Raw genomic sequence first — 15,938 nt, 5'->3', positions numbered from 1 at the left:
TCATTTTTTTACGAATAAATACTGTCATTACGCATAACCAGGTAAACAAATTTAGTTGTTTAGTGGCAGTTGTACTAATGTTACACAATGATGTGATAATTACATAATAATAGTATTCGTTTTTAGTTTTATTTTAAAGATAAGTTCTGCTTTTTAGGGTTCCGTAACCAAAGGGTCAAACGGGACCCTATTACTGAGACTCCGCTGTCCGTCCGTCCGTCTGTCACCAGCCTGTATCTCATGAACTATGATAGTCAGCCAGTTGAAATTTCTACAGATTATGCATTTCTGTTGCCGCTATAACAACAAATACTAAAAACAGAATAAAATAAATATTTCTTTCCAATCTCGAGGTTCTCATCCAATCACCGAAGTTAAGCAACTTCGGGCGGGGTCAGTTCTTGGATGGGTGACCGTTTTTAGTACGGAACCCTTCCTTTGCGAGTCCGACTCGCACTTGGCCGATTTTTTATACCGTGTAATGTAAATTATGTTTAATACAACAAATAAAATGAAACAAATCGTAAATAAAATACATATCTTTGATGTTAACGATATTACATAGCACCAATAGATCTACCGTTCAACTCAGGTGGATAGTAGTTACCTACGCGGAAGTTTTTTAATAAGTACTATATGTATATAGAGTTTGGGGACCAAATATAGCGATTAAGTATTTCGATCTCTCGTCATTTCCCATCAGGGCAAAGGCCAATTGATATAAACCTCAAGGTCACATTAAATTGTAACGGGGACCCGAGAATAAGACTCGTTTGAATTTGATCTACCAATTGGAATATATGTTTTGTACTGCATAATCCAGCCGTTTCCGCGCCCCGCCTCTATCCGGACCGCAAATAAACCTAGCCGGGCCGGTATTCCATTTTGTTTTTTGACAGCTCGTAGTATAGGTTGTGATTGATATTGTGAATTTAACCATATTTACGCTTCCAGTTAGAATTGCTGTTGTATTTATTTCATCAGCAATACCTACATATAAGCCAAAACTCAATCTATAACTGCTCTGCTAGAGGTATTGGTCTCTCTGTGATGACCAACGTTTGAGCGCTGCCTTCCCACGGATCCTTGCGATCTTGAACAGATCGTCAGTTGAGTCTTCTTTTGTGGCATACTCCAGATTGCTGTCACCATTCAAAACCGTTATACCCCAGCCATCATTTAGAAATGTGCCCTTACCCACTGCCACTTACCTAATTTTAGTAGGTAAAACCCAAAGCGCAAAAAGTGGAATTAATTGCAACTGTTTCTGTACAGGCCGCGTAGCCAACGTTACAATCGTTAACGCTCCGTAGCGTAACGTAGTCATCTCTCTCTATCGCTCTTCCATATTAGAGCGACTGTGACAGTTGCGTTTCGTTCGCCACGGAGCGTGAACGATAGGCACGTTGGCTACGCGGGTAGTTTCAGTCCAATGTCTCCGCGCGCCTCACATCTTCTGCGATTTCAGAAGTTATCGAAAAAACAAAGTAGAATACTCGTACTGTTATTGTTTTATTTTCCATTTACGCTTTTCCTTTTGCAATGCTCGCGGCCCGCGGTATTTCACCTCGCGCTCCTGTTATACGATAATTTGGGTTCGTTAATATGGACCCTGACAAACTTTTATATACTGTTATGCGAAAATTGACTAAAATGCAGACAGTCGCGATATTTTTGAATTATTGGTATTTTATCAAGTAACAAAATAAATTTTATGTTTTCTTTTGCAACAGTAGTGGATAAAGGGTCGGCAATCGGCATAGCATATATATTTATGAGTTGCAACTTGCAAGTTCCCCTTAGGCCCCTGTCCTCTCAACAATCTTCAGACGGCCGTATGCTTATTAGCCAACATGCGTGTTAAAAATCGAATTAAGTTCGTTGTTCGTCTCAATAACAACCATTAAAATATAACGAGAATACGTGTCAATGGCTATTACATGGGTCTTATGGCCTGTTTGTTTCACCAATCATAAAAAACGAAGTATCGAGCCTGTTTATATTGATTCGTGTTTAGTGCGAGTTCATATACCTGCAACTTGCGTTTAGGACCAATGTATGAACTCGCACTAAACACGAATCAATATAAACAGGCTCGATACTTCGTTTTTTATGATTGGCGATCGGTGACGATGGTAATCACGTGATGCTTTCTAAAGAATACTGAACAGGCTCAGACCGTTCAAGCGTGAGTCATCCTTTACGCGCGGTAGGGCAGTTTAAGTAGGTGATTAGCGAGTTTAAAATCAGGTTTTGACAAAAACTTATTGTTGTCCACAGGCTTGAAGACCATCATCAACGCGCTACTGCACTCCTTCAAGCAGCTGGCCGAGGTCATGACGCTGACCATCTTCTGTCTGATGGTGTTCGCGCTGTTCGCGCTGCAGGTCTACATGGGGGAACTGAGGAACAAGTGTGTGCTGAACTACCAGGGCGTGGAGGGGGAGAATTTCACGGATGAAGCTTGGTACAGGTATATATCACAATTCATTAATAAATTTATATAAGGGGACAATCTTACACAAATCCACCTAGCCCCACAGTAAGTCCATAAGGCTTGTATTCTGAGTACTAGACGGGAATAATAGATAAAAGGCCACAAGTCAATATGGCGGGGAAATTGTTTTTTTTTTAGGATAGGAGATGTACGTAATTAGTTAATTACACATTATATCAAAATTCTAGCTCATAAATAACACTTAAAATGTTTTTACACAGATTTTTTTTGCGAAACATGTATGTTTTGAATAAAAAATCTTTTCTCGATTAAAATATGAAATTGCTGTTGTCATTAACAGCTGTTTAAATGACGCCATCTTTGTCGCGCCCCACCGCCGCACCGCTTTCAGCGATCACGCACACTAAGACTACAAAGAGGTATACGCACAAAAAAAAAAACAACATTTTTTTTTGGATTTTATGGCCTGGGAAGCAAAAAAAAATACAACAGGTTGCACTCTGGAAGTGCCAGCAGAACTGAAAACTTGAATAGTAACGTTGTGCATTTTTGATATTTTGATTTTGACGAATTGCTTTAATGATCAGTGTAAAAGTACTATCATTTATGTGGTAAAATACAATATTCATTTATTGCGCTATCATACACAAACATGACAATTTACAACCATCAAAACAATTTCCCCGCCATATTGACTTGTGGCCTTTTATTTTAATGAATATTTGTTTGGATTTAAATATAATCAATGTACTTACACGGTTATTTATAACCGGGTCTGTCACGAATTTATTTAGTTACCTACCTTTATTTCCGACGTTGTGACGCGCGCAGGACCATTTATCGTGGTCACAAATGGGTGTTAACCAAATTTTATCGGATCTAGGATCCGATACTGTCGGAAGCAACTTATCGGATGTCGGATATCGGTCTTACATCCGATATCGGATCGCGCAATATGAAAACGCTCTTAGTTGGCTAATCCTGGAATTCGTGTCAATATTTTTTCAGGTCTACATGGGGTAAAAGGATTTCATCCAAATAATTAAATAATCAGTACTTTTAAGGTGAAGTCCTACACAGTAATAGTACGTTTTTTTAGCATTCGAAAGAAGGTAAGCGATTTTGATGTGTCTTTTTATTGAAAAACACTTTTGAAAAAGAATTCAAGGCAAATATGTAACAATTATAAATCATATGCGATCATTTACATTGTAAATAATAGTTACTGATTTTTAAAAAGCGTTTTTCAATAAAAAGACATGTCAAGATTGTTTACCTTTTTTGTAATGCTAAAAAACGAACTATAGGTACTTGCATTAAGACGAAAGAGGATGGTCGATTCTCCATACAAACGTAGTCCCTATTTACGGATTTACGGAAAATATTTTAACATAATTTGATGTATATTAACCATACCTATGGCCCTTACGTTTGACTTTTGTAGATTTTTTGATTGTTGTAAAAATTAAGAGTAAAAAATAAATTTCATACAATTTTTTAAATGCTCCTAACTCTTTTAATAATTAAAAAATCGAATGTAGGAGTATAGCTGTGGTTGATATACAACAAATAGTGTCAAAATATTATCAATAATGTTAATCTCCAGAGAGGAAAACGAGGACTACGTTTGTATAAAAAGGTGTTTAGCGTGGGTCCTCCACTTTCGTCTTAAGTAACAAATTTGTCAGATTTTCAAATATCGGCGCGTTGTCGTTCAAATTTTCTCTCACTGCCTGCATTTTATAAATTTTATTCCACATTAAAGTTAAACGCTCAAGTTTCCTGAGGTATTTACACTTATAAAGTAAATGACTCGTTGTATGCGTTCTTTTATTCGTATTTCACGACATTAATTTCCATCAAACGGCAACAACGAAAATCAGGATCAAGCTGACCTCGTCTGAATTAGGCCGGTCGCCGGGCAAACATGCACAAACTCCGTGCATCCAATGCATAATAATGCAGCCAGTGATTAGGTATGCTAGTCTAAGCAACGCGAGGGAAAGTGACCTCTAGAATCAGATTGCGGTATAAATGTTTGGAGCGTGGGTTGTGCACTGATGAAGTGACGTCACTAGCCATCTGTTGGGTATTCATGGAAACCAGACGCATGTTTCATATATATGAATGTGGGTGGATGGGGCTCCAAAAATACTTAGTATGAAACGCTCATGTCTAAAGGTAAACGTCCTGAACTTCGACATTCTTATGCCTAATAAATCACTCTATTGACAATTACTTAAGCTCATGTATTTACTGGAACGCTGACGAGCAGTCGGATTTCTACCTTTTTGAGAGAGGGACGATCATTTTAATTTAATGTGATGAAATATCGTCCACTTTTTTTTAATTTCAGGCAAGCAATGCATAAGTGGTTTCATTACCTACCTAGTTCCTCCTCATATGGCTGGTTCGTAGCCAGGCAAACGCTAGACTTTACGAGCAATTCAGCGATCTCGTTCCAAGTTGGGTAGTAAAAACAAATGACCGCCGGTCGCGTCGTAACGACGAACTTCGGTTTATGTGCTTTAATAATGTCATTAGATAATTAGAAAACACTGATCTTTGCGGGAATCCGGTTCGAGAGAAAATGGTACTAACACGGTCCGAGAAATAACTAGGATATAGAGCTATGTCAGATGCAAAATTATGATTAGCGTCTAGAAGATTGCCGATTTGTTTGGCTTGAAACAATAGTAGTAATTTCCAAAACATAATTTTTTGCGTTTATGAGCCATGCAGTAAGAGCGGACAGTGTGAAAACGCTCTAACTTATGACGTTTTAGGCATATATTTAAAAAGCTAGGAGTATCTAGAGTCCGTCTAATCTAACTCTGCGCCTATTTTGAAAGAACAACGTGTGGAAGTATATAAATCTCATATTTCCTTAGACATTTAACGTTTATGATGACATTTCCATACTTTGTATTTACAAATGCCATGCAGACTTAACTTGTTCCGACTACCTTCATTTAAGTATCATCATTTATTTATTTTTTAATCCGAAGCATTGACTACAGTGGGGTTTCTGCTTTTTAAAATACTATTCTGTTACTTACTCCCACTTAACATACGCAAATCAGAAAAAATACAGAATTATTAAGTTTCGTCTAAATGTTTACGATGTTGTATATCAAAAATGAAATAAGTCAGAGTCGGCTTCATACTCATTATAATAGGTAAAAAATACATTCAATGTTTATCTAGTTTGCAATATAATTCAACCGAATACTTTAGTAATGGTCAAAACTTCTGTCTTTCGCTGCAGATGGATAAACGACTCGCGCAACTGGTGGCTGGACGAAGTCGGCGACCCCATCATCTGCGGCAACCTGACCGGCGCCCGGCACTGCGCGCCCACCCACACGTGCCTGTGCATCGGTCCCAACCCCAACCACGGGTACACCAATTTCGACAACTTCCTGTGGTCCATGCTCACCACGTTCCAGCTGATCACGCTGGACTACTGGGAGAATGTGTACAATATGGTGAGTCAGTTGTTTTGATGTGATAAAGAGTTAGGTAGTAAGTAATTCGACGAGTGAATCTCACTAAAACTAAGGAGATAAGAAAATTAGGTAGCTTAGGACGTACCTGAGCGAATAAAAGGCATATTATAGGTATGTATATTAAACTGGTGGATCGACGAGAGGCACCATATCATTTGCGGCAAAACCCCAAATTGTTCCTAAACCAAACTTGTTTTTGTGAGAGTATTTGAGTAATTGGACAATGAACCTGCTTATCGAAATTTTGCTCTATTGTAGAATAAGCAGATTTTCACACCGATTAATGTGATTAATTATGTCGCAGTGGTGTAATACAGTATATTGAAACAATTCTTGTGGAAACCGTTTTGATTCCACTCTTTGTGTATGAGGCATTTTTCAATCAAAAAGTCCAAAACAGCGTCCGTTTGTCACAGCTTACAGGAGAACGATTTACCCACCCATCAGACTGAGAATTTATAGACGCATTACAAATGTGTAGCGGAAATTCGGGAAGATTAATGAGGCTCGGGTGAAAGAATCGGGCCCTTTCAAGCGTACTTAGCCGAATTCTGTGGTACACAGTTCATATCATACACGTGTACGAGGGAGGGAGGTACGATATTATCGAGCCGTAGCTACCTCCATAATTATCGATAATGCGTTCATAACTAAATATGTAATTATATTAATTCATTGGTCGCGTATGCGTATTGGCATATGATATTAATATTAGCGCTGATGATTAGGTATTTCTACCATGATATGAAAAAATTGTTACTAGGTAATACCATAGAGGAATAAGTAGGTAAGCTTAGTATATTTCTCTATGGTAATATCTAATACTTAGTTGTTAAAGCAGGTCGAACCATGATTTTTGCTCATTTTGTTAACTTGTTTAGTGGTAAGTTACTACAAGCTTGATATTAACAGGTGATAATATACGTAAGAATATCATTATTAACTCTCAGAGATTGTTAGAGGTAGTGGTTCACTGCCTCAATGATGTCCCTCTTATTCCAGGCAAATACACAACAGGTACACCGCTATTGATAGCCAACTTCAACAATAATGTACCTAGGGATACATCCGATCTCCTCCATTCATTCACAAATTTCAGTAAAGCCTAGGTACACTCATTTACCTCCATTACTACGCTCGCAAATTCTAACAATTTGTGTGCCTTCGAAACTAAAGCGAACTAAACATACAAACAAACTTTGGTGGAATAATTTGCTAAATACGGGTAGCATGTTGGTTTTTAAATTAAGAGAAATTGAAATTCGGGAGTAGGTAAGATGCAGTCCACTGATATCTATGATATCTATATCATATATATTTCATCAATAACATTATATCTAGGTGCGTTATACAACGGGACTATTTTATATACTTGTAGGTTTCTATCTACTGTCTATTTATCTGACTCCAAGGGTTTAACTAATTGGTGAGAAGGGAAAGTCACTTAGCACGGAAAATACAAAAGTTTATTACTTCACTGTTACACTACACAGATCAAGGTTAAAACTTAATTGCTTCTACGAACACTATACCTATGTATAGTTGGGAGAGAACCGGGCTAGTCGAAAGGCGGGGGACAACTGCCGGGGCCCGCGCCTCGCGGCTTGCACGTGGAATGCCATGTCAGCATTCCTGCAACTGTGTACACATGTGTCCCTACAATAGTCCTCCCAATTTTTTTCTTAAAAAAAAATTTTACAAAATAAAATAAAATCATAAGTTCAGTCAACATGAATAGCTTGGTATCGCCTCTCTGCCAGTGAACGTTCGACCTAACACTTCGCTGTAACCGTATACTGCGCGCTCTGCACTTCGCGGCGGCCGGCGGGCGATACCAGGAATTCATTCTCACACGATAATACACTACAGGGTATTATGACTACTGTTGTTTACAATATACAATGTAACTGCATGACCTGCAATGAATGGCAAAATTTAAAGTGCACATAATTCGAATAAAAATAATCACGAAACTAAAATGGTGCTTTCATAACTTAAACCTAAAAACACTAATCCTTAATGTCACTTGCACAAGAAATAACGGGAAAAATTCTTTCACAGAGCTGTATTAGGCTGGACCGCTTGGGGTGGTAGGGTTTGCACCCGGACCACTGGCTGCGTCAGCATACTCGCGGCTCCGACTTCTTTACGTAACCAACGTCTGGTTTTGTGCACACAAAATCTTCTAAATACGAACAGCAGGCTGATCGTTATCAGGCCTGCCACCACTATCAGTATAATGGATAATATGTTCAATCTCGTCTCGACTTGCGTGACGTTTGAAACGACTTGGGCTTGAGCTATAACTTCATTATTGGTTTCCTTGCTCTGTCCGTAACCCATCTTGAACTGTTCTGATGAAAATAATCTGTTGCAATGAAATCTAATTGAAATAACGAATCTTTAAATATCTAAAATATTGAACAATACTGCAAATAAATGACATACTTATTTCTTGTGCAACGACTTCCAAAGTAAAACATTATATCTAAGCATGTTGTTACACGTGTTGAAAACTACTTAGTTTTGCGTTTATGCAATGATATAGAATCAACTAATTGACAATTACAACAATAAATGAATAAAACTAATAATGAGTTTAACCTCATACGATAACATGTGTTGTAATGATGCAAAATGTAATTACTCACAGGTTAGCTAGTTGTAGCTACATAACCAGTATAACTTGACCTACTGATATTCTATATCAAAACGAATAGGGCTGCGGACGACTCGTCCACTCTTAGTTGTCCTAAGGCTAGGCCGTAAATCCGTAGCCTCAGGTCTCAAGTTAGTCTGTCTGTCAGTTAAGTCGGTAGTAGTTTGATCCGCCTCTAAGTCGCTCGAATCATTTAATAGATATGCTGGCTTGAGTCGATCAATTGAAATATTTACTACACGGTCAGGGAGCTTAATTTTAAAAACTTTATCATAACGTTTCACAACTTTAAAAGGTCCGTCATAGGGTGATTTAAGTGGGCGTCTAACTGTATCATCGCGCACAAAAACTTTAGTACATGTTTTCAAATCGGGATGGACAAAGAATGATTTTGAACTACTATGAGATTTCAGAGTGGGCTTAAACTTACCTATTGTTTGACGTATCCGTTTCACGAGACTATCGTCGTCGCCTGACTCTGCTTGATTCGTATCATAAAAATCACCTGGTAATCGTAGATTCCTCCCGAATGTCATCTCGGCAGCGCTAACGCTATTGTCGCTTCTTAGTGCTGCACGGAGACCAAATAAGACTGACGGTAACTGGTCTACCCATGACTTACAGTCTAAGCTTGCCTTAAGCGAGCTTTTCATGGACCTGTGGAACCTCTCCACCAATCCGTTGCTCTGCGCGTGGTAGGGCGTTGTTCTTAATTTTTTGATACCTAAAATTTTGAGTAAATTATTGAATAAATTGCTCTCAAATTGTCTACCCTGATCGCTGGTCAGCTTGAGTGGGCACCCATAACGAGTTATCCAACCGTCGTAAATGGCTTTCGCAACACTCTCTGCGGTGATCTCTTTGACGGGAAAAGCTTCCGGCCAACGCGTTTTCCTGTCTATGACGGTAACACAATACCTATACCCCTCCTCCGTAGTGGGTAAAGGTCCTACTATATCCACGTTAATGTGTTCGAACCTATCGACGGGTGGATACTCATTAAACTCTGACAAGGTGTGCCTTGTTACCTTAGCTCTTTGACAGTGTAGACAGCATTTCGCCCAAATTCCTATATCACGATTCATACCTGGCCAGAAGAACCTACTAGTGATCATTCTCCTTGTAGTCCTTATTCCTGGATGGCTAAGGTTGTGTACTGACTCGAATGCTACTTTCCTAAAGTCAGTAGGCAAATAAGGTCTAATATTGCTAGTTGAAGTTTCGCAATAGATTGCCTTATCGCCAGTGGGCAAAAATACCTTTCTGAAATGTGAGCTGTTGTTTTCGCCGAGCGCTTCGTTGGAAATGAAGTTGTCACGTTGCTGTGCGTCAGCAACTGCACCGTAGTCGAGAATCGTGGGACAGGAAACCGTTTCTATTCGCGATAAACAATCTGCCGGAATATTATTCTTACCCTCTACATATCGAATGTCTGTTGTAAATTCGCTAATAAATAACAACTGCCTTGCCCTACGAGGCGTTTCCTTGATGTTATCTCCGTTTTTGAATGCATAAATGAGAGGTTTGTGATCTGTAAAAATGATTAAAGGTTGCCCTTCAAACATTTTTCTAAAATAACGAACTCCGAGAAAAATTCCTAACAGCTCTCTGTCGTAAGTACTGTACTTCTGCTGTGCGTCCGTCAGTTTTTTAGAGAAATATCCTAAAGGTTTCCATGAGTCTCCTACCTGTATCTGTAGAACTGCACCAACTGCTCGGTCCGATGCATCTGACATCAGCGCCATGGGAGCATCAACGTGAGGGTGAGACAATGTAGCCGCGTTTTTTAAGCTTTGCTTACATTTCTCAAACGCCTCAGTCGACTCTGCTGTCCATACGATCTTGGTTTTGTCCCGCTTCTTGCTGTTATGCAGATACTTGTTGAGCTCTGCTTGGTATGATGCTGCGTTTGGTAAGTGAGCACGATAAAAGTTAACCATACCTAGAAAACGGCGTAAGTCCTGTACCGTCTCGGGTTTCGGGTAGTCTGTGATTGCTTGCACTTTCTCTGGCAATGGCCGGATGCCCTCTGTAGACACCTCGAAACCTAGAAAATCCAGTTTCGACTTACCAAAACAGCATTTTGACACGTTGATGGTGATTCCAAACTGGTTCAACCTCTCGAACACAGCTTTAAGGTGTCCCTCATGTTCTTGCTCCGAGTCGCTAGCTATGAGAATATCGTCAATGTACACAAAAATAAAATCAAAATTTGGGAAAACTGTGGTGTCCATGAATCTCTGAAATGTCTGCGCTGCATTTTTCAAACCAAATGACATTTTTGGGAACTCCCACAAACCGAAAGGCGTAATTATGGCTGTCTTCTCTATGTCTTCATCCGCCACCGGAATGAAGTGGTATGCCCTGTTGATATCTATTGTCGAAAAAATCTTTTTTCCTGTCAAAATGTACGTAAAATCTTGTATGCGCGGGATTGGATATCTGTCGGACTTTGTGGCCTGATTTAACCGTCTATAATCTCCACATGGGCGAAGTTCGCCGTTCTTTTTTGGAACGACATGCAACGGACTTGCCCAAGGACTTTTTGAAGTCCTGCAGATACCCAACTCCTGCATAATTCTAAATTCTTCCCTTACCTTTTTGTAGCGATCCGGAGGCAGTGGTCTCGCTCTAGCGAAAATTGGAGGTCCTCTGGTCTCGATATGATGTTTGATGCTATGGCTAGGTGGTTCTCTGAAATTTACGGGTTTGGTAATGTCCGGGTAATTACTTAGCAAGTCATGGAAAGGGTGGTTTCTATCTAAAACTCTAATTGACGGATTACTACAATGCTCAATGGATCCGATTACACTTAAGTAGGTTAAACTGTCTAATAACCTCTTGGATCTCAAATCTACAATAAGACCATAATTAATTAAAAAATCTGCACCCAATATAGGCTGTCGGACATTAGCAATGATAAATGACCATTTATATGCTCTTCGCAAACCTAAATTTAAATCTAGAGTCTTTATACCATACGTTTTAATTTCTGAACCATTAGCGGCATATAATCTACACACACTTTCACCGATAAAGTACTTGTTTTTGACCGGTATTACACTGACCTCGGCACCCGTGTCGATTAGAAAACGAAAACCACTGTTAGAGTCTGTCACTGACAAGCGGTGCGACGGTGGAGTTGTACAAGTTTCCGCTACCTCTTGTACTCCTTTTAGTTTCCCGACGGCTCTGTTCTCCAAGCGCAAGGTGGTACGCATCGTTGCGCCTTCTCTCTATACCTGTAGTGGTAAGAACATAGCCAGTCAGGGCTTTCAGGCGTTCTTCTGGTGGTGCTCCTTCCGCGCGATGCTGAACGGCGACGCATGTTCCCTCGTGATGCGGATCTTCCTCGCGTTTGACAACGGCACCGATCCGACCGCTTTGATTGCCCCTCCAGACTGCACATCCTAGCGTCGAGTTTCTCCAAAGCAGCTAACACCGCTGTCATGTCCGGGATGGGCGTTGCTCCTCCTCGCGAGGACGATGTTTTTACTTCGGCCACGTGGGAAGTCGGCCTCACCGCCTCTAGCACCTTGTCTGCGATGGCGGCCAGACTGTCCAAATTCTGCGTGTCGGCGACTGCAACTGCTGCTCTAGCCGCTTGAGGTAGGTGATTCTGCCACAGAATACACAGCGTCTGGTCAGGGACGTTGCCTCTCGCTAGATCCCTCATCTTCCTCAACAGGTGTGATGGTTTTTGGTCGCCCAGCTCCATATCGCTGAGGAGCTTCTGCAGCTGAGCCTTTGCAGAGTCCTCATAAATCTCCAAGAGCTTTTCCTTAAGGGCAACGTACTTCCCTATTGCTGGCGGCTGAAGCAGAAGGTCTGTGATCTGCCCTATCGCACTCTTCGTCAGCTTCCCCAGCACTAGGTCATACCTCGCCTGGTCCTTGAGGTGCTGTGGATTTAGGATGGCCTCCACCTGCAGGAACCAATGCCTGGGCTGGTCCGCCCAGAACTCTGGCAACCTTGATGCCACCGTGACAGCTGCCAGGTCCAACTGCCTGTTGGTCCGTTCCTCTCTCGCTGCAGACGACGCGTCCGCCGGCGGGGGGCGCTGATCGCGCTCCCTGACGCCGGGCGCCTCGCATTCACCGTCCGACATATTAGAATGTCTTTGTGTACTTGCCCCGGTTCACTCCCGCAAAATGAATTGCCCCCGATAAACAGAAAACAACTTTCCGCACTAAATCGTTTATAGTCACTATCGCGTTTTTGTCGGGGTCACCACTTGTAGGTTTCTATCTACTGTCTATTTATCTGACTCCAAGGGTTTAACTAATTGGTGAGAAGGGAAAGTCACTTAGCACGGAAAATACAAAAGTTTATTACTTCACTGTTACACTACACAGATCAAGGTTAAAACTTAATTGCTTCTACGAACACTATACCTATGTATAGTTGGGAGAGAACCGGGCTAGTCGAAAGGCGGGGGACAACTGCCGGGGCCCGCGCCTCGCGGCTTGCACGTGGAATGCCATGTCAGCATTCCTGCAACTGTGTACACATGTGTCCCTACATACTTATATAAATTTAAACGTACACTGACATCAAAATGATATCTAAATGATGTTATCTAGTTATCGTGCGTTCGAATTGACCTGCTAGTAATGTTTATAATTCTTTATTGTTGTTATCCTAAAACTAAACCAACACTATAGAGAATTGTGAATATCAATTTCATGTGAAAATCCTGTATTACTTTAACGTTGATATAACTCAAAATCGTAATAAGATCGTAGGAATAATATATATACACATTCAAAAGTAACCCGACCAAACTATCTTGTTTCACTTTATTTTATTTTTTATTTAAATTACAATTACAAAGGTAATCCGCCTCATACTTCGTCAAAACACAAATGTAATCCGCACAAGCATCATCAAACTTATTCTACATCAGTACTAAGCCATAAATAACCCATAAATTCCGCAACAAGCTTCGTCAAACACTTTAAATTATATTTCTTACACTTATCGCTCTGTTGTCCTAAGCAGCAATCACATTTACCGAACAAAAGCAGTTGTTTGCATACATTTCAGACATAAACCGTGGACGTGTCTGAATAAAACACTTCCCGGGGCAAAATGAGTAATGCTTCAAACCTCGGAGGTGCATTCAGACTTTTAAAACATTATACCAATATGTTCTTTCTCAGTGCATCCCTCTAGTACCAAATGATTCCTAGCGAGATGCACTGAAATCTGTAAGTTGTCATCGTATGTTAAATATCTGAATATGCCCCTCGAGCGTCGTTACCTCGACACCTGTTACTCGATGCAACTTAATCGCTGTGTTGTTCGGTTTTTACCGCCGAAACTGAAAGTTTATTGTTATTTTAAAAGGTTTAGAATGAGCTTTACTAACTTAAAGAACTAAGTTTAAACGATTAATCTTTACTCCTATTTTCCTTAACTGGAAGAAATGGCTCTAAAGAGTCTAAAGCACTCACTCACTTCTACACTGCTATACCTTATCCACCTACTCTATGAATCTAATATTTAGTACGGATTGGGCATGAGTGGTAGGGGGAAGAAAACAAATAAACAGCTTAAGTTGAAAAGCTCATTGTTCCCTGTGTGTAATATGTCTGTGCACCTGTTAGAATACTGTAGCACGAGGGCGTTTTAATAACCCTACCGTCGTGACGTTATTACGAATCTCGTGTTGCCGTGACGGATGCGGCACACAGTGCACAGATGTGGTATTGTTTTATATCGCAATACCGGGAGATCCATTCTGATTCAACAATTTGTGTGTGTGTTGATCTTGTTTTGATACGAACTTGACGAACTTCATATTGATTATTGCGCATGTCATACACGACTTCCATTGTGTCCATGGACGACGCTAATTGCTTACCATCAGGGGATTAGTCTGTTCGTTTGCCTCCTATACCGTAAAAACTTGTGACAAATTGTTAAATCAGAGTTGGCTTCTTAATTACTTTTTAACGTGGCGCTAATTCGTTCGTAATCACAGTGAACTCACAATAATTAGTCACAATGGTCTTACACGCCCTACACGCTATAGGCGCTTAGGTCCTTTATGCCAATTGCCGTAATTCGAAAAAATCCAAAAACTGGATAGACAAACAATCATAGAATCTTTGAGCATTAACTTTTAACTCAGAAATATTTTTTATGAAACTAATAATCCTGCACTTTCTATCCAGATACTAATAAAAAAAAAACAACGGGTTGAACTCTGGGAGTGCCGGCAGAAGTGAAAACTTGAATATTATCGTTGTGCATTTTTGATGTTTTGGAATGGTTGGGGAATAATTTTGTACAAATTGCTTTAATTGTCAGTATAAAAGTACCATCATTTATTTGGTAAAATACAATATTCATTTATTGCACTATTGTACACAAACATGACAATTTATATTCCATTAAAAATTTAACACTTCAGAACTAAAGAACTATCACAATTATTTAACATTAAAAAGATTATCTCTCAGAAAAACCAACTTCTATCCATAATTTCCACGACTCTACTCTACTGGCTGCAATGATATTGTAACAGTTTTTCGATCAGGTCACGTGTCCGTCTTACGAATTTTCAATCTGTCGAATCTGTCGGTCACTCGATCTGTCGCGAGTTTAACATTTTTTCCCCATCACAAAAAGTCCACAGCGCCGCTAAAGAAGTTTTCACTTCAAAAATGTTCCAAATTATCTCTCCTGTTGTATTTTACACCACAAAAAAATCCCATTATTTCTTTATCTAGATTGATATAGGTAAAGCTAACAATTGTAATTAACAAAAGACAAAAAGTTATTTCTGAGACAACGTGTTTTATACAAAAAATGGCAGCCCTACTGCGTTGGTACTACTACGCCTGCAGATGATATCAACTCGACGCCCTTCCAGAATTAATTAAAGCCCAGCAAAACAGCCCTTACATTATGAATACGCTCAAACTAAAGTTCATTTTGGGAAGGCCCTTCATTATATCAACGTTGGCTAAGCTTCGGATCAGAGACGAGTCAATATTAACGACAGAGTCCCATGCAAATCCGGATTAGTTAATTTACCGATTGAATAGATCATTTGATCCGTTCAGACAAAATCAAAAAAATAAAGAGTAATAAACCAGTTTACGGCTCGCTTGACGGTACGCGGATTTTGGGATATGGGATGCACTTTTCCGACCTTGTATACTTGAAATCTGGGGTTTTATTACTATAACCCTCGAGAAAATCACGGCAGTTGCATTTTTGATTGTAAATATAATAATAATAGTCCTCCTCATCGTTTTCGATGACGGCGACCCCAAATAAACACATTATGGACGTTGTCTAG

The 15,938-nt window shown here is 39.9% G+C and overlaps 1 protein-coding gene across 5 annotated transcripts in view; it reads left to right on the top strand.

Annotated features, from left to right (window-relative positions):
* Positions 1-15,938, top strand: part of LOC133527706 (sodium channel protein 60E) — a 269,985-nt gene that overhangs the window by 220,988 nt on the left and 33,059 nt on the right. For all 5 annotated transcript variants that reach the window (XM_061864841.1, XM_061864840.1, XM_061864842.1 and 2 more), the window contains exons 6-7: positions 2,281-2,473; positions 5,727-5,946. In XM_061864841.1, the coding sequence (XP_061720825.1) occupies positions 2,281-2,473; positions 5,727-5,946 (413 nt within the window). The remainder of the gene's footprint in view (positions 1-2,280; positions 2,474-5,726; positions 5,947-15,938) is intronic.

Source organism: Cydia pomonella, chromosome 18, assembly GCF_033807575.1.
Source record: "Cydia pomonella isolate Wapato2018A chromosome 18, ilCydPomo1, whole genome shotgun sequence".
Taxonomy (NCBI): Eukaryota; Metazoa; Arthropoda; class Insecta; order Lepidoptera; family Tortricidae; genus Cydia; species Cydia pomonella.
The sequence above is the reverse complement of the archived record's forward strand: the minus strand, read 5'-3'. Positions and strand labels throughout refer to the sequence as shown.